Genomic DNA, 26,960 nt, shown 5'->3' on the forward strand with positions numbered 1-26,960 from the left:
CCCCCTCTTTTTAGCTTCTTGGCAGATCTGATGGATAACTCGGAGCTCATCAGAAATGTGACCCTTTGTGGCCACCTTCATCACGGCAAGGTTAGAAAACTTTTGACTACTTGGAACAGGGTTTCTTTTTGTTTTCGCCCATTTTTTAAGCCTTCATCACAGGTTGGGGTTTGAGCCCAGAAAGCTGGACCTCCTGAATGTGGGGGGCCTCCATGCCCATTGTGAAACCTTACTATGACATTCTCACTTTTTCTGAGCAGCGAATGGAGCCTGTTACTAAGCCACTTGCATGTCTGAACTTTGTGTCTACATCTAGACGGAAGAGGGAAAATTGAGCCTTGCTCTGATTTTATATGTTTTCATTTCCCTGGAGATGCTTGTCCAAGAAAGATTGCATCTTTCATTTGAAAATAATCCTGTGGCTTCAGTGTTAATCCATCGCTGTCCCATAATCCTCCTGGTTCTCTTCTCCTTATCTCTAAATGTGTGGTATGTTGGGAGCTCGGGGAAGGGTAGAGTAGATTTTCCTCTGTGGTCGGCAGGTCTTAACCTTCTCTTTCCTTTCAGACGTGTTTTGTAGATTGTTTAATAGAGCAGACTCACCCGGAAATCAGAAAGCGCTATGACCAAGATGTAAGTAGAAATTCTATTGAGGGTATGGGATGAACCATTCAGAATCTACAGGGGTGTGTCTCTCTTCTTCTTTCAACTTCCCCCTGTCATTATATATAATGACGCCTACAAAGTGCTGCTTTATAATTGTGTAATCTCTATTAATAGCCTTTAAGAAAATAATTTCAACTTTCTTAGGAGCATAGAGAATATTAACTTGCAGTATTTTTCGATGATATGCTCTGCACTTGAGATCCCTCCTCTGTTCTGATATATCCTGACATTTACAGCCTATTTTTTTCCTGTCATAATATTAAAAGCCTCCTCTATAAATATAATACAATTGGACCTTGTTCTTTTCATGATAAATTTAAATGCCTGTGAATGAAGCCAAGTGTGGCTGCAGGTCTCAGAGCAATAATTGTTCAGTCTCTGCCAGATTGACTGTTTTGATGTGCGGGGGTTCCTTGAAGGCTGGATGTATCTCCCTTTACCACTCTAAGAATTCAGTGAATTTAATATAATTTAGCTCTCCAGCCATACCTGGTCTTCAGTGACCACCGCCAGTCCCCCAAAAAACACACATCCAGGAGCATTTTCCATCTGGGAGGACACTGCTCTCAGTGTCTGGAATTTCTGTAGGGACACCCTGCTCTCTTCAATCTATTCTCCTTCTGGGGCAGAAACCCTTGAGTTGGGAGGTGGTGAAGAAAAGTGATTGATGGTTCATGCAGAAGAGGAGTCTGAATTCAGGTGGTAACGGTAGTTCTTTTTTTTTAAGCTGTGCTACACTGACATCCTCTTCACAGAGCAAGAGGTAAGTGTGCCTTGGGAAATCCAACTGTTGCCCACACCAGACCCAGCAGCAGTAGTTTCGTAGGGGAACTTTTACGATAACACTTTCGACCGTACCGCACCCCTCCTCCACTCCCACCCCACACCTTTTCATCTCCCTGCTTCTCCCAGACATCCCGTGATTTATAACTTGAAAGAGAGCTGGGTAGGCAAGCTGTAGGGTAAAGGGGGGAACCTCCTGTCCATGACTGGATTTAATTTGACCTAATAGAGCAGATACTAAGAGGTGACATCTACCTTTCTGCCGTAAGTTATACAGAAAGAAGCTCAACATGATTTTTTAAATGACAACATCCTTCAAATCTATAAGATAACTTCATCTATATGATGATCTCTTTCTAGGAGTAGATCTCTTTGAGAATGGGTCCGTCTGTCTTTGTACTTCTCTTTTTGTATAAAGGAGTAAGCATACATCACTGTCTTTCCCATTCCGACTGGTTCTTTCTTTCCATCTGGATCTTTATTCCTCCCCTCTAACCCTTTCTCTTTCACCTTCTTTATTTCTGTCTCTTTGTCTTGAACGACCACATGGAAAGCTCAAGTACATCAGTAGGGTTAACTAAAGAAACTCTGAATAGTGCCAGCATATGATAAACAACCAGCAAATGTTAGCTACTGTTGTTTTTAATAGAGTTATTTGACTAGAGTTTAATAATTATTCCCTGTTAAAGCTTTCATAATATTTTCTGATACTAAAATGCCCCCAGATTGTTTCTTTTTACTTGTATAGTGCTTAGTTATTATTTTCGTTTCTAGTTTATGAGGAAGATAAGCTATTAGGACTCTGGATTCTCTGTTAAGGTTTAATACTGCTTTGCTTGCTTCTTCATTTTTATTTTTACTTTTTTGTATTTGAACCAACCCCTCCAAAAAAATCCTATTTAACACCAAGATATTCATCTTCAAAGTCATTTTGGTAAGAGACCTAGATAAAAACCACACCCACTACAAGGAGAGACAGCAGTGCAGTTTACTAGCAGCTGGCAAGCCCCAAGAGCGGAATGAACCCACTTGTGTAAGAAGCCTTGACCACTCTCTTTTTGTGACTTTCAGAGAGGTGTTGGCATCAAAAGCACTCCTGTGACAGTGGTTTTGCCAGATACCAAGGGAAAATCTTACCTCTTCAATATCATGGACACTCCAGGTAGGACACTCCTTGACTCGCTGTCTCCTTCGCTTCTCACTGGTTAATTGGCAAGCCTTCTATTTTGCTCCTTTCTTTGCTCTAGAATATTTAAATTTTAGGGAATCTTATTCATTTATTCACTTCAATCTGTGTCAGGCCCCATGCTAGACACTGGGGTAACAAGGTGAGTCATCTGTGGTCCCCAGCCTCAGGTACTCTCAGTCTTTTGAAAGAGACTTTGGGAGCAACACACCAACCGCTCGGGGACACACTCGTTCCAGTGGGAGCAGCATTCCTTGCCCTGTGGCTGACTTTATCTTTTGGAAAGGACCAACTTGGAGCAGAGTTTTAAATAGGAAAATTTAGGATTTGACAGATTGGACTTCCTTGCCCCATCAGGTGCCCAATGCCCTCATACCTGTCAGCCCTCCCCGCCACCAGCAGCACCTTGCCAAGTACTGTCTCCCATGCTCCAGGCCCCTCTTTGCCCTTTTTCCTGTCCAGATTGTCTTCTGTCCCACAGAACTCTGCTTATTGCTGATTAAGCTAAGCTCATGTGTGAATGTGAATATGTTATGCCCTCCTAGTTAAAAAACACTTGGTTCTTTTTATGTTTGGGGACCTCCTGGGTAAAAGTTTAATCCAAGTATGTGACTCTAATGGTGGAATTTTATACACTGCAGGCAGCTGTGGGGAGAAGGGAAAGGGGATCTTGGGGAATCACATGCTTTGCAGTGCTCTTCAGACCACCTACCAGTTAATTGCGCCTCGTCCTGCCACCATGCAAGTGGCTACTTAGTTGGTATTTCCTTTACAGGACATGTGAATTTTTCTGATGAGGTCACAGCTGGCTTGCGTATCTCAGATGGAGTGGTCCTTTTCATCGATGCTGCTGAGGGCGTGAGTCTGACTCTACTGTCTCTTAGGACCCTTCTTCCCTGTTAGGTTTGCTTCACACAATACCCAGAGCACTGAGCAAGCCGGGAGCCAGAGAACATGAAAAGCTGTGGGCTTAAGGCTCATGTTCGCTCTAAAATTAGGGCAGCAAATGAAGTTCAAAATTAATTCTCAATGTGAGTCCCTCACGCCCTGCCTAGTAAAGCTCAAAATGATAAGATCCATTGTTATTCAGGAAACACAATGGTAAAATGACAGCTGTAAATAAAAGGGAGGGAAGAGAATATATTCATATAAATGGATTTTAAATGCTAATGAGTTTTTCTAAGCTTGAAAGAGAGATTGAAGTTGAAAGGCCCAGGGTGTCTTTTATCTTTCTAAATTGAAAGATTGAGTAATTTGGCTAATTAACCTCATTCATGTTGTCATTGGTGAGATAGCCAGCAGAGGGAGCCAGAGTTGCTCTTTTTTAAATTGATTTCATTTTGGAATAACTTCAAACTTACTGAAAAGTTGCAAGAATAGTACAAAGAACTCACCTTCATTTGCTTTGTAATTCTCTCTCTCTTTGTATGTATATGCATATATTCTCACACATGCATATATTTCCTCCTTGAACCATCTGAAAATAAATATTTCAGAATGTATTTCCTCAGAATAAGGACATTTACTTAACATAGCCATAGTACCGTTATCAAAATCAGAGACTTCAACATTGATACAATATTTTTGTGCAGATATTTTTCTACGGATCTTAGTCTCACTAATTGCCCCAATAATGTCCTCTGTAGAATTTTTTCCTGATCCAGGATGCTGCATAACATTTAGTCCTCATGTCTCTGGTTTCTTTTAATTAGTTGGAACTGCTCTTTTACTTTTCTTGGTCTTTTTATGACATTAGCATAAAGAGCGTATGCCATTTATTTTGTAGAATGTCTCTCTATTTGGGTGTGTATAATGTTTCCTCGTGATTACATTCAGGTTATTTTGGGCAGGAATACTACATAAGTATAGTTGTGTTCTCATTGGTCCCATCACACCAGGAGGCCCGTGATGTCACTTTATCCCGTTGTTGACAGTGTTAACTTTGATCAATTGGTTAAGGCGGGTCTGCCAAGTTTCTCCAGTATAAAGTTACGATTTTCCCTTTGAAATAAATAATTTGTGGAGAGTACCTTGAGTCTTACACGCTCTATTCCTTATCAGACTTTACCTTCAATTTTATCATATCTTGATCATTCCTAGCTTAATTCTATAATAATTGCAAGTTGTGATTTTTTAAGTCTTATTATTTCTTCTTTATTTATTGGTTGGGATTCTATTATAAAGAAGAGTTTTCCCTTCTCCTGCATTTGCTTATTTATTATCAGTATGGATACAGATATTTCTTTTACTCGTGGGTTATAATTCATTACTATCCTTATATATTTTGATACTTTAGCTATCCCAGATTTGGTTAATAAGAGTTCCTTCAGGCTGGCTCCTTTTTCCTTTTGACATGTCCCATCTTTTTTTGGAGTACTTCCTTCCTTTTAGGCAGAAAAAGATGTTCTAGACTCATCTTATACATTCCCTGCCCCAATCCTGGACTCAGCTATTTCTCCAAGGAGCTCTGGCTCCTTAGAGTGGGGACTGGTATTTAGAAACAGATCAGGGTATGTTTGTTGTTACTGGTGTACATTGCTTCTAGGTCCTTTCATTGAACACAGATAATATATATACCCATCATATCTATAGCTATTTCTATACATATATATTAAAAATCTTTAACACAATCAAAAGAGAAGAAATCATTGGTTTATCCTAATTCCCACAATTCCATTTCAGCACCACAGTTTCTTCCTAAGCCTCCTTTTCTTCTCCAGCACAGAGGAACCTGGCCCCAGCATCATCAGTGTGTTTATTCATTTCTCAGTTCCGCAAGGTGCCCTCTTAAAGTTTCTGAATTTGTCTTTGGGCAGGATACTCTCTTCTTCTACCCAACGATAGTTCCTCAGGTCCTCTTTTCCTTATACTTTCGATTTTAAAATAGTACCCTCTTTGTCTTTGCTCTGGATTTTTCTGCCCTTTTTGCCCTTACCACCTTGTGTCTGTCAGGTGATGCTGAACACAGAGCGGCTGATCAAGCACGCGGTGCAGGAGAGGCTCTCGGTCACCGTGTGCATCAACAAAATCGACCGGCTGATCCTGGAGCTGAAGCTGCCTCCAACCGATGCTTATTACAAGCTGCGCCACATCGTCGATGAGGTCAACGGGTTGATAAGGTACAGGGATGCTGGCACTGTCCTCGGGGACTCTGGTTTTTTATAAATCTTAACCTCGAACACCTCCGGGAGCAGCTCTGATTCCTTGGCATGTGTTGAAGAGCATGTTGGACGGACTGGTAGCTCGTTCCATGGCCCCACAGGAATTGACTCCATGGCCTTGGCCTCAGTAACTCTCTGCGCAGCTTAACACAAACCTTCAATTTAGTATCATGGGCAATACCTTGAGCTCTAGGATCATCTCATCTTCCCCTCATACCAACCACATGCATTCGAGCAAATTACTTAAGCTTGTAGAGCCTCAGTTTCTGCTTCTGTAAAAAGGGGATAATAATATTTGCCCAGTGAGATGTTATAAGAAACTAAATAGATAGTTGATGTAACACACTTAACGTAGTGCTTAGCGTACAATAACTGATTGGTGAATAATGCTAGCTGTTATTATCTTATTAGCACAGACTCAGTAAATAAAGGAACTGTTGGCTGTCATTTCTGAAGATCTAGCTGCTTTACAAGATGGGCTTAGATCAAGAAGTATGCGTGATGGTTGGGAGACTCCAGAACACAGTATCAAGGTGGCTTTGAAGACTAGGTTAAATATGTCTTAAAGACAGTTTTATCTGTACACTGAAGGATGTACTGGGTGACCTCTTGAGACCCCCTCAAAGAGCCTGGAAGGAGGCCCCTCCTACTGAGAGAACACCTCTCCAGTTGAGGATTGGGGACAGCATCTAGGTGGCCAGAGCCAGGTTTACATTCAGAAGCAGCTCAGGTTTGCAGCACCAATTCTCAACAGGAATATCTTCTCCCTGTCTTTGGAAAGGCTGAGAATGACTAGAGATCAATATAAAACATCAGGAGTCCAAATTATGCAAGGATAAACTTCTTTGGAAGGGGAGATGGGGTGGAATAGGGCTAAATGCTGTTTTACCAAAAAGTCATACCTGAACCTCGAAACAAGAAATAGCAACATAAACATTAGAAATATGGAGGTCAGTGCTCTAAAAGCAGCTTTAAAGGAGTTAAAAGCATGTGCCTTTGGGGAGCATGACTTGGGAGTGCGGTGTAGTAAGGTGGGGACTGCTCTTTATCAGCCAACACTTTTATTTCTAAATTGAGAAATTCCACAAAACAGCATGTCCTTAAAGCTAGGGTTGTGGATTTGATCCCTTTGTACAACTAGTTTTTTTTAATCTCAGTGAATGCGAATTTGTAAAACAAAACCAAACAAAGCAGAATAAAGAAGAGTAGGGTGTTGGGAGTGGGGAGCAAAGTTACTTTCTCTCTTATTTATTCACTCATTCATTCATTCATTGATACGGGTGTTTACATCTGTTTGTGACTGTAAAATTGAGATTTCTCCAGAATGTATTTCTCTCTGATCATATTTGATTCATTTCCTGTGGTCTGAAACCTTTGTCACTGCCCTCCAAGTTTCCCCTTGTCTGTCTTGTGCAGTTAACTTCTCGGAGATTGTGTAGAGCATTTCCAGCTCTGGGAAATCAGCCTGTTACTGGGAGTTAGAGAACAGCTCCATCATGTCACTTTCTTGGTCCAGGCCGTTGGCAAAGCTGACTGTTATGTAAGCCCCATCTTAGGGCAATGGCTAGAGAGAAGCTGAGATATTGAGTCCCTGCCCTTTACCCTTGGCGGTGTGTCAGCCTGGCTGTGCGCTCATGACTGTCTCTGTTTCAGCATGTATTCCACTGATGAGAACTTGATCCTGTCCCCACTCCTGGGCAACGTCTGCTTCTCCAGCTCCCAGTACAGCATCTGCTTCACACTGGGTTCCTTTGCCAAGATCTATGCTGACACCTTTGGTAAGTAAGTTCTGGCTGGCAGTCTGTCTCACCAGCTTCCCCTGAGTCATGTGTGCCTTTCCTGCTGAATGGTTTAGAAATTGGCTTCATGCCACAGTCCCCAGTCGCGGGGAGCATTTCATCAACTGTCACTGTCACATTTGGGGCTCTTTTTGGATCCTAGACCCTTTCTTCAGGTTAAGTGGTTGCCAAACAATAGAAAAATAAAGAAGACTGGGAAGAAAAGAATGAAGAAAGAGCTCTAGGAATAAGAATCTTTCCTAGAGTGAGTCAGATTTTGTCAAAAAGAAATTATCCATGTTCACAAAGCCCCTTCAGATCTCTTCCTCAAAGATGGACTCTCCCTCACTGGTAGTGCTTCTAGCTGCCTTTCCATCTGTATCTAGGCATGGAGAAATTTTGTCGGCCAGCTTGAGGATTCATGATAGATACGCAGTGAGTGCGAACGAGCCTCTGCTGGAATGCCTGAATGCGTGACTGTAGATTTCAGGAACCTCGACACCAGAGCCCTGGGACCAGTTTACCATCTCAAGAGGCTCCCGTGCCCCTCTCCACCTCTTGCCTCCCCAGTTCCCTCAGATTCCAGGAGAAACCGTGTTCTGAGCGCTGTGTGTGTCAAATCCTATACTTCCTTAGAGGGGTTACGATCACCCCGTTTTAGAACGGAAAAGACAGGCTCTGCGAGCAGTCTCCCAGCTGGCAGCTCTGGGGACTCTGTCCTTGCCAGTCAGCTGTCCTGTCTCATGCTCAGTGTGGATGTGTTTGCTCTTGTGAAAAAAAATGGGTAGATAAAACTCGGTATTTTTTTTTTAATATATGCATACCTATTTACAACATCCTCATTGTAGAAAAGTGAACTCTAGTAAAGAAATACAGTAAAATCTAGTCAAGAAAGCAAAATTTATTCATAACTTCATTATCATAACTATTACAAACATTTCGTTATAGTTCCTTTCTCTATTTAGTATTTTACATAAGTGAGATCATATTTCATATACATATATAAAATACATAACAGGATAAGTATTCACTCAGCATTACATCACACGAATTTGCTGATTTCATTAAAATTTATTTACAAAAAATTATTTTACGTAACTGCCCATTGGTCCACTGTATAGATGTCCTATAACTTAACCATCTTCCCATCATTAGGCATATATTTCGGTTGTTTCCAGATGGTTCTTTAAAAAAAATGGATAGATGGACAATAAATGAAATTCATCTAAACAGTTTATATGTTTCAGTGTTTTTTGGATCAGCATGTAAAGTAATATCCAAGACTTCCTATAATTATAATATATCGATGATTCATTTGCTGATGGAAAATGGTTCTGAGCCTCAGGAGAGATTATCACTCATTTTGGAACCTGCTGTTGGTTTATGAAGAAGTCACCTGTGGGCTCCAACATCATTTTCATGGACTTCTAGAAAGTCAGCACTGGAAGGAATACCAGAGACCACTGAATATTTTCCCTTCATTTGACATACGGGAAAACTATGCCCAGAAGTTTTTGATGGAGTGGGAGTAGAATCCACTTTGGTGCTTTTTTTTCACACCATACTGCCAAAGTTGATATCATGTCGTCTTGCTAGGAGTACAACAAAGCATGATGAATAATCTCTGACTTCTAGGAACTTCGTCCAGTGGTACACAGAATCCTACAGAGTGATGGATGGCAATGTGAGAGAGTGTGGGCTGAGGGCCACTTAGCCACTGCAGCAGTTTCACTGTGACAGTGACAGTAGGCTGATAGAGCTAAAGGAATTCAGAGGGGGAGTCAGCTCCAATGGCCTAGGGGTCGGGGAGCCGCGTGAAGGGCATGGGGCTCAGACAAGTGTTGAGAAGGGAGCCAGGAGTTCCACACTCGCAGGCTTTGTCCTTCTTTGTGCTTCTGTGTCTTTGTCTGCCTGCCTACTTAGACGGAAACGTAGGGACCTTGGAAAGGAAGGTGGTAGAATTCCTCAGCTACGAAACACTCATGGCACCTGAAAGAGAATTTCAAAAAATACTTTGCTAAGTAGATTGTAATTGTATGGCTTCTCTTATAGGTGACATTAACTACCAGGAATTTGCTAAAAGACTCTGGGGTGACATCTACTTCAACCCCAAGACGTAAGTAGAATGTGGGAAGTGGCTCTCTAGAGGGGTGATTCATCTTCCCAGTAAGTGAGGACTGACAGAGAAAGTTTCTGAAGTTTAAAAACCTACTTTTTTCTTAGACATGAGCTACCATCTTCCCTCATCTAAGTAAGCTGGCTTCATGAGCTCTAACAGAATGCGAGGCAGTTTCTCTTGAGGTCTTTACGGCTCAATTCAGGCATCCATGAGAGTCATAACCATATGCCAGGGGTCTCTTGGGAAATTTTATGATCTCTCTCACACACACATTCCTTCCCCTTGGCCCTGCTCAGATTCCGAACTTAGGTAATATACCCTGGAGGTCAATAACAGCAGAATCTCCCTCCTGGATCACCCATAAATAACTCTTATTTCCTTTTTAGGCGAAAGTTCACAAAAAAGGCCCCAACTAGCAGCTCCCAGAGGAGCTTCGTGGAGTTTATCTTGGAGCCTCTTTATAAAATCCTCGCTCAGGTGAGTGAGTCAGGCCGTCTGGTTCAGGTCTGCCCTTCTAAGCTCAAGGTGAACTTGGACTTTGCCCCTGCCCCTAAACTTGCTCAGCTTTATATTACTAAGTATGGTTAGTAATATACTTCTTACTAAGTATAGTATGAAGATGGTTGGTCACCAATCTTCTGGATCTAGAACACTGCAGCCCTCTAAGTGCTATTGAATTCAGGATGAAGCAGGAATGTACAAAAGAAAGAAAAAGCACAACCTAAAGAAATTTTGTGTAAAGATTTGACTGTTCAAAAGAATGTGACACTCGAGAACTGATGATTTCACTTATGGGGATTAAACTACAGATGTAATTGTGTATGCATGTTTATTTGTTATACCATATATATAGGAAAAGAAAAAAAAATCTGGAAATAAGTTAAATGTTTATCAATGAGAATTGTTTAAATGCATTACGGTACACACCATAAAATAAAGTATTTTGCAGCCATTAAAAGAAAGGCGACGTGAACTTGGTTTTAATGACTGTTCTGGGCACGTGATGTTTGTCAGTAGGAATAGGTTGCATCGGACAGTGGTAAGGATATAAACTATGTGGGCTGCTCCAAAGAAAAGAGTATAACATTGCATTTGTATGGATTTGTGCTACCTAAAAGGTAGAACTGAAAGGGTAATAATGTTGTACAGGAATTTTCATACAGACTTTTCTCTTAAGACAATTATAAAATATGTAAGTGTTTAATAAGCACTGTGCACAGTGAACACATGCATATACATGAAATGTGTGTGGCCATTCCAGCTGACAAAATAGTAAAACTAGTCTATGGCCATGCCACCCTGAACAAGCCCAATCTCGTCTGATCTTGGAAGCTAAGCAGGGTCAGACCTGGTTAGTACTTGGATGGGAGACCACCTAGGAAGACCAGGTGCTATAGGCCTAGAAAAGTAAGGGATTGTAAGCTGACAAAGTCTTTGCAGTCTGTGAAGTCAACCAAGGGTTGCCTCGCCTAAAAAAAAAAAAATAGTAAAACTTAGCAACAAGACAAAATAATATGATTAAAATTTATTAGCGCTAAAAAATACAAAATACTTAGTATCTTGTGTCAGACTGGAATGGATTAATAAAAGAAATTTATAGAACCTGTCTCAGTAGAGACCTTGAGTCTGCTGAGGACAATTTAGGTTGGCCCTGCCCTGACAGCAGATGGACTGCTAAGTGACCATTTTTGGTTCCTTCTAGTGCAATGATCCTCTAAATAGGAGATTTCTCTAAATAGGGAAAGAAGTGTAAGGGATTTTGAGTGGGATGAGATGCTGCTTTTCAGACACCAGGGGGCAGCACTGACAGCAGTCCACTTCAGAGTACCAGGTTTATTAGCTGGTGTGGGCATTTAACCAAGCGTGCTTCGCCCAGAGTGGCTTTGAAGAATAGGTATCAAAGATTTCCCTGAAACCAAATTGTTGTCCTTGCCAAAAGCTCTCCCCATAGACATGAACCTAGTGTAGTGACTCTTCAAATTTCCTATTGGCCTTCCCTTGTCCTCCTCCATAGCACCACAGTGGGGCTGTCAATACAGCTGACGTGGTGTCTGGTACCGTCACAGGTTGTTGGTGATGTGGACACCAGCCTCCCGAGGACCCTAGATGAGCTTGGCATCCACCTGACCAAAGAGGAGCTGAAGCTGAACATCCGTCCCCTGCTCAGGCTGGTCTGTAAAAAGTTCTTTGGCGAGTTCACAGGTAAAAAAGAGCTCATGGCCCCCTTGACATCACCATCATTATATCCTGCCATGTGTGTCATGTGAAACTTTACTCCACAGTGGCAGTCAGAGATCTGAGGCTTTTAAATAAACTGCAGGTTGGGATACAGAATACCTGGGTTTTTTCCTAAGTGTTTTCCTTAGCGGATGGTACCAAGAATTCTATCTTGAGAAACAAAAGCAATTACATTTCCCTACCAGAAGGAGCGTGCAAAAAGAGGAGATGGGGAAGCAGATTCTGAGGTTCTGGTGGTTTTGCCAGGTAGTCTAGAAGGTGGACTCGTGGGTGATGTGAAACAGTGGGAAAAGCACCAGGCTGAGACTTGGGAAACATGTTGTAGACTCAAATTTCTCGTTCCCTTGAGCTCCTCTCTCCTGTATTTTAGTTACATAGAAGGCAAGTGATATAGTAGAACAAACCCTGGTCTGGTTGAGAAAAGACCTGAGTCTTCATCCTTCTCTGGTCCTGGCCCTTCCATGGGGTGACCCTCGGCCAGCCACCTAGTTCTTCTGTGATTCTAATTTCTCATCTGTAAAAGAATGCAGGTGGAAAAGGCGATGGCTTAGGGGCCCATTCAGCAATCTCTCAATTCTGAGTCTAGTGAGATTTAAGTGACTGAATCTCCAAAGTGCATAATTTTAGAAGTTCATTCCTGGCTGGCCATCAATCTGACATAAAAGCAGACATACCTGCCCCAAGGTGCCAATGGAGGTTCTCCTTGTATGGCTTATTGGCTATTAGAAAAACAGGATAACTTATTGAACAGAAATATATGGAGTGTTTGCCACCAGGGAAGAGTCAATTCGGGGATTATTCTAAGTAGATCTAGAAAGAGATGGGTACGTGGTTCTGTGTAAGTGCTCAGTAAGTGCTTATGTTCAATAACAGGTCATGGATTGATAGACCTGAAAATTTTTATTAGCTGAGTTCCAAGGAACTGCTGAGACCTTCTTGTTCTTCCTGGCATCAGTGTAACCCCAGCCTTTTAGCAGCATACTCCCAGGAAATGGGGTATCATTTCCCCCCCAGAATCATAGTATCATAGCTTTTAGAGCAGAAAGTCAGTCCCCTCCCTTTTAGCTTTCTGACCAGCATGAGTGGATGAGTAACTCACCTCTCACTTTTCCCTGTGAGAGTAATGGCTTGCTCTTCCTCCACAGGCTTTGTGGACATGTGTGTACAGCATATCCCCTCTCCAAAGGTGGGTGCCAAGTCCAAGATTGAGCACACCTACACCGGCGGTGTGGACTCCGACCTCGGTGAAGCCATGAGCGACTGTGACCCCGATGTAAGGAGACATGGCCTCCAGTTCTGATTTTTGCCCTCCCCTATGTGGGGATACTGTTTTCTGGGCATAAGGGTAATACCTTCTTCCCCTTCCTTGCATGGCCCTTCCCAGGAGCATAGGCAGACCCGAATTCAAAGCCTAATGTTACCACTACCAGTGGTATGATCTGGGGAACATTATTTGATCTTTCTGAGTCTAAGTGTCTTGGTTTGTGAAATGAGGCTGATAATATGTGTGTGGTCATTACGGAAATTAAGTAAGATCAAGAAAGTATTCTCTACGGCCATGCCACCCTGAATAAGCCTGATCCCATATGATCTCAAAAGCTAAGCAGGGTCAGGCCTGGTTAGTACTTGGATAGGAGACCACCTAGGAAGACCAGGTGCTGTAGGCATAAAAATTTTAAAAAATAGGGGATCGTTAGCTGACAAGGTCCTTGCAATCTGTGAAGTCAACAAAGAGATGCCTCGCCTAAAAAAAAAAGTTACAGTTGCGTATAGCGTGGTGCCTGACAGATAGTAAAGATTCAGCAAATGGTTGCTCATCTAGTCACTCCCAGCCTTTAAAAATCTCTTTCCCAGCCATTCTTAGACAGTCTAGTTTCTTGCCATAAACATACAACCAACTGTGAGTTACATCTTCAGAGGAAATTTGGAGCAAGTTAGTCTTATAATCTCTCAAGTTAACAGTGCCAATCTGCCACCTTAAACTTGCTTCTCTTTCCTTTTTCCCTCATTCCCCCCAGAAAAAAGGAACCAAATTTTTTTCCCTATGACATTGACACCTATTAACCAAGCAGGAGGGAGAATGTGGTTGGAATTTTCCCAGGATATCGCTGCATCTTCCTGTAGGTCTGGGCCACTTCCTCGTGTCATTTCTGGCAAGGGAAGTGGAGACAGTGGTATTATCCAGAGAGTATGTGTGGTTGAGGTTGTGTTCTGTCCCCTCCTCCAGGGTCCCCTGATGTGCCATACTACCAAGATGTACAGCACAGATGATGGAGTTCAATTTCATGCCTTTGGTCGAGTGCTAAGTGGCACCATCCATGCTGGGCAGCCTGTGAAAGTGCTGGGTGAGAACTACACCCTGGAGGACGAGGAAGACTCCCAGATATGCACTGTGGGCCGCCTTTGGATCTCCGTGGCCAGGTACTGCCAACCAGAGCCACTAGGGGCTCTGCCCTGGCCTCTGTACTAGAACGGCCCCAAGAGACTGGAACGGGTGGTCTTCCCTGGAAACATAATAGCTGCTAACTCCCTTCAGTAGGGGCCACGGTGACCCTCCCTCAGCAGATCCATCGACTTCTAGTTCTTACTACCCAACGTTAGTAGGTCCAAAGACAGCTACTGTTAGGATAATGCCCAGAGCCTTACCTTACATTTGGATGGCTTGTATGAACTTTCGTAGCAGCATTTCTGTTTTCACTCATCTAAGCCCCTCTTTTTCTTCTGTGTTCTTTAAGTCATAACCTTTATGTTTCTTACCCAAAGAAATTGTTTCCCACCTCCACTGCCTATTCTTCAGCCAAGAGAGGCGACTTTGCTGGATCCCTTATAGCATCCCCATCTGCAGAATCAGACTTAGCTTGGGCCTCTGAGCCGCTCGTCAGCTCTTAAGTTTGGCATCGCAGAACGGGGGCATTCCTGATATGGGTGCTGCACCTCACGGATGGCCAATTCTCTCCTCCAAATCCACCCAGTCACTGGAGGGCAGAAGAAAATCGAAGAGCTAGAAGAGCTAGAAGAGTTGCAGTGTCTATCTTCTGGTGCTTTTGGCATCTCCTTACATCCTACACCTTTCGCATCGGCTTACTTACCTCCAACACACAACTAAGCTAGATCGTCTTGTCTTGTCCTCTTATAATACCTTGCACTTTTCTTTTCATGGTACTTATCACTTTGTAACTACATACATATGTGGTTATGTTATTGATTACTGCATCCCTCATCTGCTAGAATGTATCTGTTTGGCTCACCCTGGCTCTGAGTACATTTTTATGAAATGAATATTCCGCCCAAGTTCCATTGCTGCTTGTTGGATGTTGCTTCAGGTACCACATTGAGGTGAACCGTGTTCCTGCTGGCAACTGGGTTCTGATTGAAGGTGTCGATCAGCCAATCGTGAAGACAGCGACCATAACCGAACCTCGAGGCAATGAGGAGGTACAGTTTCTGAAGAGGTAGCTTGACTGGCTTGAGCTAGAGGGTCACAGGAACCATGGTACGTGGGAGCAACAAGCAGCAGACCTTGCAGGGGACTAACCTGGAGTCACTGCCACTTCCTGGTTCCAGGCCTCAGCACAGTCTCAGCCTTTGAGACCTGACCTTCCTGCAGTCTCCCTGTACTCAGCTCAGGTGCTGGGAATTAAGAGGAGTTCCTTTTATTCTTTCGCTCGTCTCTTTGTTCTGCCAAAAACCATGGGAATAAATGGCCCTTCAGGTTGCCTCCAAGGAGCCCTGTGGCTACTAGTTGGAGAATAGTCTGCTCCTAAGCAAGTCCTCAGCTCCTCTCTTACCTCTGTACCTTCTGTGCCTACTCTGGCCAGATGCCCTCACGCCTCTACATTTTGGATCTCAGGCTCAGATTTTCCGGCCCTTGAAATTCAACACCACATCTGTTATCAAGATTGCGGTGGAGCCAGTCAACCCCTCAGAGCTGCCCAAGATGCTGGACGGTCTGCGCAAGGTCAACAAGAGCTATCCATCCCTCACCACCAAGGTAGGTCTGCGGCCTGCAGCAGCTGCCCAGCCCTACTTGCTCAGCTAAGTGGTCTGTGCTGCCCACATCTTCACGTCCATCTGGTATCTCTGATCTGCTGCTTCCAGCAGCCTGTATCAGGAGTTAATCCCTATCTGTCACTGTCATTTGAAGGCAGAATGAGAGCCATCGGGTGGGGGGCACAAACAAGCATGTGCATCTTCCACACGTGTCTAGATAGGGAAGAGATTTTCCTTGGAGTTCACTTTGCATCGATTTTCCAGGACATACAGAAGGAAAAGTGAGTGACTCTGACCCTTCTGCACCCTTCAGCCCACAAACATACCTTTCTATGTAGTTTACCAGGACTAAAGGGTCAGCTTGTGCCCAGACGGAGGGCAGGGTTTTCCCTAAATGGCTAAGGTGGAAATTAAGTTGGTGACCTTATACTCAGTGGCACAGTGCTGAGTGATCCAGATTTCTTGAGGACTGACTCATAGGTTGCTTCTTCCCACTGATCGTCCTTGAAGAGGCTGGAACTGATGCTGAGCAGTGGCTGTTTCTGATAGTGGCTTTGGGCACCTCCTTTTGAGTTCTAGCCTTGATTCTGTTTCTGTCTGTTGTTGCTGGCACAAGAAAGTCCAGGCCATGACCACCAGAGCTTTTGTGTTTCAGGTGGAAGAATCTGGCGAGCACGTGATTCTGGGTACTGGGGAGCTCTACCTGGACTGTGTGATGCACGATTTGCGGAAGATGTACTCAGAAATAGACATCAAGGTAGAGCAATGGCCCTTTTCCTGAGTACCTGCCTGGCCAGGGGCTTGGCTCATAGCTCCAGACTGATTTTACAAGCAGCCAAACCTTTGATTCCCCTGGAAGGTCCAGGAAAATGGGGTGCAGTAGGAGAGCAGATCCTGTTTGGGAAAAGCATGATTTGTTGCTCCCTCAGAATGGAGAGGTATTTGAGATCTGGTTTGTCCTTTTCTGCAAGGTTATTCTCAGTGTGATATATATATATATATAAAGTCAAGGCTCCCAAATCAAAGTTAATCTCAGTCATTTGTTGAAAAATATAGTTGCACAATTAACCCGTCTATGGTGATTAAGGCTCAGAGTGGATGGTTTCAAGGAGCAAGTGGAGCCTGGCTCCCCTGGATTCGATGTCAAGTGCTGACGTAGCCCCTCGATTAAACTGGCTATTGCATGGCCTCAGTTTTCCAGTTGAGACACACATTTTCCCTTCAAGTACCCTTCCAGACTCTTCTGCCGATGTGCCCGGGACTGGTGCTATAGAAGAAAGAAGCTGAGTTTCTTGGGCGCAGGCCTTGTGGGAGGTCAGGGAGGAACTGTGCTACCCAAACATTATGGGTTGAGAAGGGAACAGATATTCTCCGTCAGTCTCTAGTACCAGCTCTGACACACCCGCAGAGCTAATTCAGTGAGTGGTAGTGGGACGGCTGAACGGATGTTAAAAAGATGCCTTGGGGGACTATAATTTAGGCCTGAATTTGATCCCCACATACTCTGAGCTCCGGAACATAAATGCTGCACTACACTAAGTTGTCTCGGGTTTCTTAGTGAGGGTACAGGCTTTTAGCCTACTGTTCTACTTGTCACTAATGCTAATTCTCACAGGACCTCCCAGAGGTAGTGTCAGGGGCCCTGAGAATTCCCTTTGGCAGAAGGTTGTCCTTCCAACAAAATTAGAACTTGCTTAGTAATTTATCTTGTTTCCCAGGTGGCTGACCCCGTTGTCACCTTTTGTGAGACAGTGGTGGAAACGTCTTCCCTCAAATGCTTTGCTGAAACACCCAATAAGAAGTAAGCTGGGGTTCATAGCGGCCCTGGGACTGACAGGGCACTCTCCCCTCCCCACCAACTCCACCGCAGTCACAGACACTGAGGAAACAGGGATCTCAAAGTCGTGGGATGGGGGTGTTTAGGATACTTGAGTTTTCGCCCTGGCTTGTGACCCATTATGGCTTTGGACACGCTACTATGGAATCCTTTGCCCTAAGACTTTCTATTTCAGGCTGACTTTCACAGTTGCCACTTTTCCTTTCTATATAATATGACTATTTTAAAATGTTGCCCCAAACCTTACTTTTTTTAAAGAACAGTAGATTCAAATGAAAGAAGACAGAAAATAAGCCCTTTTGGCTCTACTATGCCCCTGTGGCTTTCACCGATGTCACTGCCTTAGCTGTTCCCTTTGTCACCCTGTTTTTAGAGTGCTAGTCCTGCTAACCTGCCTCATTTCTTCTTTCTTTTCTCACTAGGAACAAGATCACCATGATTGCTGAGCCTCTCGAGAAGGGACTCGCTGAGGACATCGAGAACGAGGTGGTACAGATCACATGGAACAGGTGAGAACATGCCTCTGATTCCAGGGCTGAAAGAAGGTGGGCGCCACAGCTTACCTGCCAGGTTTCTCATACCACACATCCTTCTGAGAAGTGATTTTATCTCCTGCTTTTCTACCATCCTGGGCATGGTGTGGGTGGGCTGAGGTGACTGCCCTCCAGAAAGGCAGGATTTATGGCCCCAGGAGCCAGCAATCACAGAGCTGGCTGAGCCCTCCATTGTCTCTTCTCCCAGGAAGAAGCTGGGAGAGTTCTTCCAGACCAAATACGATTGGGATCTGCTGGCTGCTCGTTCCATCTGGGCTTTTGGCCCTGATGCCACTGGCCCCAACATCCTGGTGGATGATACTCTGCCCTCTGAGGTACAGCAGAACTGATGGGAGCCACGTGGTGGTCTCGCAGCTCAAGTGGAAGAAACTACAAAGTGTTCTTTTTTTCCCCCAAAGTATCTTGTGTCTTCTGTTGAAGAAGACTATCCTTTCACTAGTGTACCTACCTTCTCCTCCCACTAAATTCTTTGGCTATTGCCAGGGTCACTGCTAAAGGGCCCTTATGTCTCATGCAGGTGGACAAGGCTCTTCTTGGCTCAGTGAAGGACAGCATCGTTCAAGGTTTCCAATGGGGAACCAGAGAGGGACCCCTCTGTGATGAATGTAAGTCTACCAGTTTCTCCACCTCCCCCACCTTAGTCCTGTAGGGTCATCGCATCTGGGTGTATGAGGTATGATGGCATCATCTTTGGTACCTGGCAGGAGAAGCAGCTTGGGGCACACAGGGCCATCCTACGTCCTGGGCCATCTTCCTCCCTTCTCCCTCCCTATCCTGTTACTACCACTTCATACACCCTGGAAATGAAGTCATTTTTAAATTGACAGTTAGTTGTTCCTCATTCCTGAGAAGAAATGTGTTTGCCAAGATGTATCAAGAGGAGGATAGGAGTGGTTTATAGACCAGAATTGGACGTGACGGAAACAAATATGCAATTTCTAGAACTTATTCTATATCCAAAAATAATTAAATGTCTGCAAAAGAGGCAGGCAAAAACTTCTATGGGAGCTTATGATGTTGAACATGGCCTGAAACAAACACAATGAACATAGGGTTAACTTCTGACCTTTTTGCTACAGGCCTTGGGTAGAACACCCATCTGTAGGGCAATTTTGTACCTTATTTTTTGTGGCCGCAAGATAACTGCAAGGCTGCAAGAGGCTCCTTGCTGCTCTGCCCCTGGGCCCTTGATTAGTACCAGAATCACCCAGTCAGCTGCCCCATCTCCTTTTCAGTGATTCGAAACGTCAAGTTTAAGATCCTAGATGCAGTGGTTGCCCAGGAGCCCCTGCATCGGGGCGGCGGCCAAATCATCCCCACGGCCAGGAGAGTCGTCTATTCTGCCTTCCTCATGGTGAGTGGGGCTGTGCTGCGCCAGGACATAGGCGAGCCCAGCCCCTCAGCCTTCCCTTTATCCAGGTTTTCGGTCCTCAGCCTTCCCCAAGCTGAGGAACCCTTTCTTGTTGCTCTGTTGTAGGCCACTCCTCGTCTGATGGAACCTTACTACTTTGTAGAGGTCCAGGCCCCTGCAGATTGTGTCTCTGCTGTTTATACTGTCCTGGCCAGGCGCAGGTAAGCAGCCCCAAGCACATTAGGGAGAGCGCAGAGAACAAGAGCAGAGCAGGAAGTCACTCCGCTACCGTGGAGGGATCAGCCTCCCTGCCCTCTCCACTTCTGAAAGCTAATGAGCTGATTTTTCAGAAGGAAGTAGGAATAGGAATAGGAATGAGGAAATCCCCAGCTTTCCTGCAGATTAAAATTTGAGATTCTTGGGCCCCCTCCTCAGAGAGTTCCTGAGGAAAGTGATGCAGTATGTCAGTGATGGCAATGTCTATAAAGCCTTGCCCATCGATGTTCCCATCTGGCCCAGAGGTCACTGCCCCTTTGACCTCTGCCGGGAATTACACTGAGAGCTCCAGCCCTTTCTGCCGTCCATAGTGCATTTACAGTTGTTATTTCTCCAATGGTAGTTCTGGGTTGGGATGTATTTGGGGGCAGATTGTTTCTCTGCTTTTGGCCTCTGTAGGACTAGGAACTCAGCCTTTGTTTTTCTGTCTCAGGGGGCACGTGACTCAGGACGCACCCATCCCAGGCTCCCCTCTCTACACCATCAAAGCTTTCATCCCTGCCATTGATTCTTTTGGCTTTGAGACTGATCTGCGGACTCACACCCAGGGGCAGGCCTTTTCCTTGTCTGTCTTTCACCATTGGCAGGTGAGAAAATGGTACAGGCTGGCCATCCTGGCCTCCCATCCTGGCCTCCCACCTCTACAAGGCCAATTCCCTCTGACATGTTCCCCTTTCAGTCATGACTCATTTCCAACCTCCTCGAAGAGTCCTGCTTCCAGGTCCAAATGCACTGGGGGTCTGCCTGGACCATCGAAAATGCCTTTGCCTTTCAGATCGTTCCTGGTGATCCTCTGGATAAGAGCATTGTCATCCGCCCCTTGGAGCCACAGCCAGCTCCTCACTTGGCCCGGGAATTCATGATCAAAACCCGTCGTAGGAAGGTATGTGTCCCTCAGGCCCATCTCCACCCCTCAGCCTTCATTGGGTCTCAGTGGGAGTTTTATCTCTCTTCTTTCCTTCCTTTTGGACCCTTCTCCCAAAGACCAAGAGCAGTTTATTATACAGTGTAGTAAGATGCACTCTGTACAGGCCTCAGGCAACCAGACTTGGGGCCCAGTCCAGCTGGGAAAGGGAGGCCTTCTCCCCAGTGACAATAACCTAAAGGCAGGCCCCTGAAACAGCTCGGCAGACATTCCACCCCCCACCAGCTTCCCACTCAAGTGCAGGTGTCAAATGGCCCCCACTAAACAGAGCTGATTCTTGCATTTGCCCCCACCCTCTGCAGGGCCTAAGTGAGGACGTGAGCATCAGCAAGTTCTTCGATGATCCTATGTTGCTGGAGCTCGCCAAGCAGGATGTTGTGCTCAATTACCCCATGTGAGTGCCGGGACTTCTGGCAACTCTTGCTCCCTGCAGTAGGCTGTATCCTGGACTGGAAGCTGAAACCTCAAGTGACTTGGACTCCATGTTGTCAGAGAGTGTCTGGGAACTGCTGTGGCCATCTCGAACAAACCAAGAGCCTCCAACCCAGAGCCCAGTGAGGGAGGCGCATTCGACTTCCTGGTTCCCTCTGTAGCCTGTGCCTGGCTTCATTCCCAGGGAACAGAATGGAGCTTGGACTCAGGGAAGAAGGGGATGAACGTGTTTAACCCCAAGGGGTCCTATCCTCAGAATTTACATGAAAAATTTTTTTTTACAAGTTTGACCTTAGACGTGGTTTATAAGTGAACAGAACATTCTGACCTCTGCCTTGCTCTGCTTCTTTCATCCCCGCCCCTCTGCCCCCTTTCCTCTAGTACAGTCTAGTCCCAGCAATTGGGTTCTGAATATATGTCGTCTCCCATGAGGCTTCGCTGCCTCTGCTTCCAGCTGCAGCCTTCTTCCTGCCTGGGTCCCCAGGGAAGCAGCCTGTGGTGAGAGGAATGCCTGCCCCTTGATTCAGTGTTCCCATGGGCATGGAGGCCTCCTCACTGACCTACTCCCACTCCTGGTGTCCTGCCCTCTGTACCATGCTCTCTGTGTGGGCCTGAGCCGGCTTGGGAATTGTTGGGTTCCTGGGACCAGATGTCTACTGCACGTCCGCTTCTGCCCTGTGAGATTCTCTCCTGCCTTGGAATTGTGGGCTAGAACTCTTTGATTACCTAATATTGGCTCTAAGTCCCCCACCAGCCACTACCAATCCCTTACTTTGCTCTCCCCCAGCTGAAGAAGAGACTGTTGATTTTCTGAGAAACTCCTTTATTAGAAGCATACCAGAGATCACTGTGAGACGATCTGCGTGCCTCGGCTGTAGGAGCCCTACTTCTCCCCGGTGTCCTGTGCTGTTCTCTTGATGTAGTCTCTGTACATTGTATACACAGCACCTGTGTAAGGGAGAAGGAAAAATACCCCTTGGCATTGAACGCTTCACCCATCCTCTGACTCTCTCAGGTGTCCCAGAGAGGAGTAACAACTGGAGCCCTAGGGATCTGTCTCCAGCCAGTCCCTTGAGAGTCCAGCTTCTCTGCTCATCTTTCTGCCCTAGAGCTCAACAGCTGCTACAAGCACCTGACCACACAGCCCGGGGAAATGACCCGTTTGACAAAGCATTTCACGGGTATTTCTATCAGAAATCATCAGAAACCTAACGGCAGCCCGTGAGGTAGGCAAGCCAAGGGTGGTTATTTTGTTGCACATGGGGAAACCAAGGATGAGAAAAAGAGATTTTCTACTGTCACACAACTAGTTAAGTAGCTGTCTGCCTTTTGATCCAGAGAAGAAGAGAAATTCAGCATGTGTTCTGCTGCATGGTTTTTCTCTCCTGTAGGACAGACTGTGCACCATCCCCACAGGCCTGGGACGGGGGATTAAAAGGGCATCCTGAAAATGTCTCGGTACCAAGAACTCCACAAAGGAGCCTTGTAAAGGAAACAAGGACTGAAATCATGGTCCCTTAACTGTCAGGACTCGGCTCTCGTTCTCCTATGTCCGCACCAAGCTACTCACCTAGCATGATTGCACCCACAGCACAGGCCTGCGCTGCCACTCGGGTATGAATCAGGTGAATAGACATCTTGGTGGAACCACGAGACTTCAGCCGGTAAATCCTGTATGCTGCCACCACCAGGCAGCCTCCTAGGCCTGTAGTTAGAGAACATGATCCCTGGGCCTCATCCACTAAGCACATTCTTCTCCCGATGAGAGATACCTCACCTAGGCAGGTTAGGCATCTGGATAAACAGCTGCTTTGGTGCTTCATGGGGGCGGGGGAGTAGATATCATTGGTTTAGTGAGTTATTTCCTCTAAATCGGGTCCCCAAACTCCAGGCTGCAGACTGGTACCGTGGCCTGTTAGGAAACTGGGCCACACAGCAGGAGGTGAGCAGCGGGCGAGCTAGAGAAGCTTCATCTGTATTTGCAGCCGCTCCCTGACACTAGCATCACCATCCCAGCTCCACCTCAGATCATCAGACATTAGAGTCGTAAGAGCAGTGGTCCCTGGTGCCAAAAAGGTTGGGGACTGCTGCTCTAAACGGTGTTTTCAAAGTGACTGCCTCCCTCCAATGACTCCCCTCCCTCACAAATAGCGCATCATCATGACTCCCCCCAACCCCATCAGCTCTGCTCTGGGCTCTTCAAAGGTTGCTGGCTCCCACATGCTGGTACAGTTGTCTTCCTCCTTTCCCAGGGCCTTGAGGAAAGAAGCCCTGGGGAAACCCAAACTGCTCCTTTCCTCCTGACGGTGTTGACGCCCCTGGTTTCACTCAGTTATCCTATGCACTCAGTTGTTCACCACCTTTACCCATCCGGATCATTTCATTGTATGGGAGTGTCCCTTTATCCCTTGGCACCTCTGCTGTTGGTCGCTTCACTCCTCTTCTAGATGTTGGTTCTCTGCTTCATTCTTTGGAAGGACTGGGAGACATGTTCTCTAAGAGAAAGCTCCCGCCCCATCCCCCAGTCCTTCCTTTCCCACTCACCTATAGGCACCAGTGGAGACTCTCTGGTCTTCCTCAGGAACTTCTCGGATACACTGTCTTCACCTTTGGGCGGCACCCACCAGCCTTTGTTAGCAGACATGGTCCTGCCCCCGATGTTAGCAGCTGGGCCTCCTAGGCTTCAGCCCAGCCCTAGAAGGAGGCACCCCACAATCAGAACTCCAAGCTCCTTAGTTTGGGGTGGAAAGGAGGAAGTCGCCTGCTAAGACCATCTCTTACCATGCCCAACACAACCACTACTTGGAAAGATGTCCAGGTGTCCTGTCTCCGAGGGCTGGACCACTAGCCCCATTTCTCCATCTCTTCCTAACATCTGCCTCTTCCCCAGCTCGTTCTGACTTCACTGTTTTCTGTTTCCCCGTCCCTCATCTGTATCCCTATGAACGTCAACCTTGGGCCAAGAAAAGCAGCTGGAAAAACGCACAGATGAGGGTGGGAGGAATAGGCCTTGAATCTTGGGACCACCCCCATCCTCCCCCCACAACTGGCCTTGCATTTGTAGCTCCTAAGGGAGCTACAGAGTGGGATCTGACTCCAGGGAGCCAGAGCTGTCTCAGACAGTGTTACAGCATGGTTATCCAATCACCAGAGCCAGCCATTAAAATAACTGGACGTGGATTTGTGTATACTTTGGCGTAGATTTTGGATATTAATACTAACGAAAGAAATTGTGGCCTCTGAGTTGCTCCCATTTCCAGGTCCATCTCTTGCCAGGGACTTAGCAAATACCAACCCCCTGCCTCCATCCCTGGGCTGGTGATCCCTATTGTTCTACTTACTAACTCCTGTAAATATCTGCTCTGATCACAAATAAGAGCCCCATAGTCCTGGTCATTAAACCAGGGGTTCTACCTGGAGGCTGCTTTCTAAGTCCAACCATGAGTCAACTCCTTGCTTAAGGCAACTTCTATTTCTAGTTGCCTTTCCTCTCCTGGAGGAGCAAGGACTATTGGCCCCACAGGTCCTTAGCATGCTGGTGCTTACCCCAGGAGATGGCTAGAAAGTGGACTGCCAGCAGCTGGGCCAGGGCTCAGCGTCTGCTGTTTTGAACCGGCCGAGAGCTGATGATGGAGCTGCCACTATGGGGTCAGGGAAGCGGTGTTGTGCTTTATGGGGACTTTGAAGTCAGGAATGGAGAGGGGAGGAGATAGGACAGGGCATCAGTCTTAACCCCCCATCTGCTGAGTTTCAGGCTGGGCTCCAAGCACTGGAGAGTAATGAAAGACCAAATAGAAGTGAGCCCTTAACTAGATTTAATTTTTTAATTCCCATGGACACAAGTGGCCGGATCAGAGAGGGTTTGATATGGAGAACTGAGATGGGAAGATAGAGGCAAGGATGGGTAGAGATGCTGAGTTCTCCCTTGAGTTATAGCGCCTCAAATACTCCTATGAACAATGTGGGATATAAATGTTCCAATTGTGGGATGCAGGCTCTCTGGTCTTGGTCTTGAACCCTTCAAGGATGCTTTCCGGACCAAGGAGATTTGTTCAGGAGTTTGAAACAACTGGAACTTCCCTCACTTTTCCAGAGTTCTTTATACCGCCTAGGGGTTAATGCCCACTCTGGTTAGAGATGACAATGACTAGCATTAGTGCCTGTTCTGTTCTAGGTATTTACATTTCAAACTTCTCAACTATTCTATACGATAAGTAGCAGTTTGTTCATAAACAAAGGAACTGAACTGAATGACTTATCCAAGGGTACACAGCTAGCAAATGTCAGTGTTGTGATCTGAACCCAGGTCTGGCTGGCTCCAAAGTTTGTACTCCTAACCTGCTTTCCAGGAGGCTGGCCAAGCTGAACCCCTCTCCGGATTGATTCTTAAGTTTAGGACTGCTGATCCATCACGGCACCCCCGATTAGAAGAAAAAGTACCTTCTTGCTAAGCAAATGGAGTAAGATTGAAATGCAGTCTGGAGAGTCCCAATCCATCCCAGGCCTTTGTTCCTTCCCTAGATTACCCTCTCAGCCCTGTGTGTCTGTCTTAAAGGGCTTCTCAACACTGAAAATTTGTCCAGCAGCTGATGTATCTCTTCTCTCTCCCCAGCACTCACTGCTCTAGGAAGAGACCCAGGGTCATGGCAACTCCCTGGGGCCTTCACATATCCCCAGTGTCCATGGGAATTCTCCTCCCAGTCATTCACACACTCTCTCATGCTGCCTCTCCTGGTCTCAATAGCGGCCTGAATTCTCAAGAGATGGATGGTCTAGTCCAGAGGTAGGGGTTGTAAATGTCTAGATGAGACAGGGCAAGAATCAGGAACAACTCTAAGCCCTTTGGAGAACAAGGGCCACACTATGGCGAGAGTGAAGTTCAACTTCAGCCTGTTGAGATTATGTTGATGCTCCCACAGCATCTCAGCCCGGAATGAGAAAATAACAATAGTTGCTATGATTTACTGAGCACCTATGAGCCAAAAATTATGCTAATGGCTTTAGGTAGATTATTTAATCCTCACAGTAGCTATGAAGTAGGTACTATTACTGTTCTTCCCATTTCACAGATGAAAAACTGAGGCTTAGGTTAAACATCTTGCCCAAGGTCACAGTGTCAGAAAAAGGTCCAGATTTCTAGCCATTCTCACTACTCTGAACTAGTAGTGATTGTCAAGTCATTCTGGAGAATGACCATAAAGCGAAGGGGAAATCTTAAAATAGAAGAAATAAAGTTGCTTTTTATTTCAAAAACTGAGAACACAATAAAACTTTAAGGAACAGACTTCTAGAGAGTCTTGCTTTAGTAAACCGATAAGATAAAATTTTGATAACATTTTTGTTAATATACCAAGTCTAATAATTATTTTGATTTAAGCTTTTTTTTTTTTTTAACGCCTACAGCACCCAGTCTTCCTAGGTGGTCTCCTATCCAAGTACTAACCAGGCCCGACCCTGTTGATTTAAGCATTTTTACGTTAGTAATTAGCTTAGTAAACCTTTTTCTTCCAGATCAGGTCACACTAATAGAAATTCTAATTTACAGGGCTCTAAATGAATAATGCTGATGGACTTAGTGGATCCAGAGTATAGGCTGGAGTCAGACTTGGGGTCAGTGAGCTGTTTGACCAATCACGCTATAAATACTTGGTCTTCTGCCGCTCA

General features: G+C 45.5%; 2 protein-coding genes and 2 pseudogenes across 5 annotated transcripts in view; 3 read left to right on the forward strand and 1 right to left on the reverse strand.

Annotated features, from left to right (window-relative positions):
* The window catches only part of EFTUD2 (elongation factor Tu GTP binding domain containing 2), a 35,456-nt gene extending 13,827 nt beyond the window's left edge, over window positions 1-21,629 (forward strand). For 3 of the 4 annotated variants that reach the window (XM_011377127.2, XM_011377129.2, XM_023521520.1), the window contains exons 8-28: window positions 2,521-2,611; window positions 3,411-3,493; window positions 5,588-5,754; window positions 7,450-7,574; window positions 9,627-9,690; window positions 10,080-10,170; window positions 11,760-11,895; window positions 13,077-13,204; window positions 14,159-14,352; window positions 15,255-15,366; window positions 15,782-15,922; window positions 16,577-16,678; window positions 17,640-17,722; window positions 18,181-18,267; window positions 18,500-18,626; window positions 18,830-18,917; window positions 19,548-19,666; window positions 19,790-19,884; window positions 20,373-20,526; window positions 20,715-20,822; window positions 21,167-21,629. In XM_011377127.2, the coding sequence (XP_011375429.1) occupies window positions 2,521-2,611; window positions 3,411-3,493; window positions 5,588-5,754; window positions 7,450-7,574; window positions 9,627-9,690; window positions 10,080-10,170; window positions 11,760-11,895; window positions 13,077-13,204; window positions 14,159-14,352; window positions 15,255-15,366; window positions 15,782-15,922; window positions 16,577-16,678; window positions 17,640-17,722; window positions 18,181-18,267; window positions 18,500-18,626; window positions 18,830-18,917; window positions 19,548-19,666; window positions 19,790-19,884; window positions 20,373-20,526; window positions 20,715-20,822; window positions 21,167-21,262 (2,391 nt within the window). In that variant the 3' untranslated portion in view covers window positions 21,263-21,629. Of the gene's footprint in view, window positions 1-1,393; window positions 1,430-2,520; window positions 2,612-3,410; window positions 3,494-5,587; window positions 5,755-7,449; window positions 7,575-9,626; window positions 9,691-10,079; window positions 10,171-11,759; window positions 11,896-13,076; window positions 13,205-14,158; window positions 14,353-15,254; window positions 15,367-15,781; window positions 15,923-16,576; window positions 16,679-17,639; window positions 17,723-18,180; window positions 18,268-18,499; window positions 18,627-18,829; window positions 18,918-19,547; window positions 19,667-19,789; window positions 19,885-20,372; window positions 20,527-20,714; window positions 20,823-21,166 lie in introns of all 4 variants that reach the window. The other variant, XM_011377128.2, reaches the window with a different exon arrangement.
* LOC111730320 lies at window positions 10,975-11,093 on the forward strand (annotated as a pseudogene).
* Window positions 13,480-13,598, forward strand: LOC111730309 (annotated as a pseudogene).
* A 133-nt stretch (window positions 21,630-21,762) lies between the features above and the next one.
* HIGD1B (HIG1 hypoxia inducible domain family member 1B) lies at window positions 21,763-26,567 on the reverse strand. The gene is made up of 3 exons (XM_011377131.2): window positions 23,841-26,567; window positions 22,867-23,001; window positions 21,763-22,244 (listed from the first exon to the last, which is right to left on the reverse strand). Exons 1-3 carry the CDS (start codon window positions 23,938-23,940, stop codon window positions 22,180-22,182), a joined length of 300 nt encoding a protein of 99 aa, XP_011375433.1. The 5' UTR covers window positions 23,941-26,567; the 3' UTR covers window positions 21,763-22,179.
* Window positions 26,568-26,960: the final 393 nt, after the last annotated feature.

Source organism: Pteropus vampyrus, unplaced genomic scaffold (assembly GCF_000151845.1).
Source record: "Pteropus vampyrus isolate Shadow unplaced genomic scaffold, Pvam_2.0 Scaffold306, whole genome shotgun sequence".
Classification (NCBI taxonomy): domain Eukaryota; kingdom Metazoa; phylum Chordata; class Mammalia; order Chiroptera; family Pteropodidae; genus Pteropus; species Pteropus vampyrus.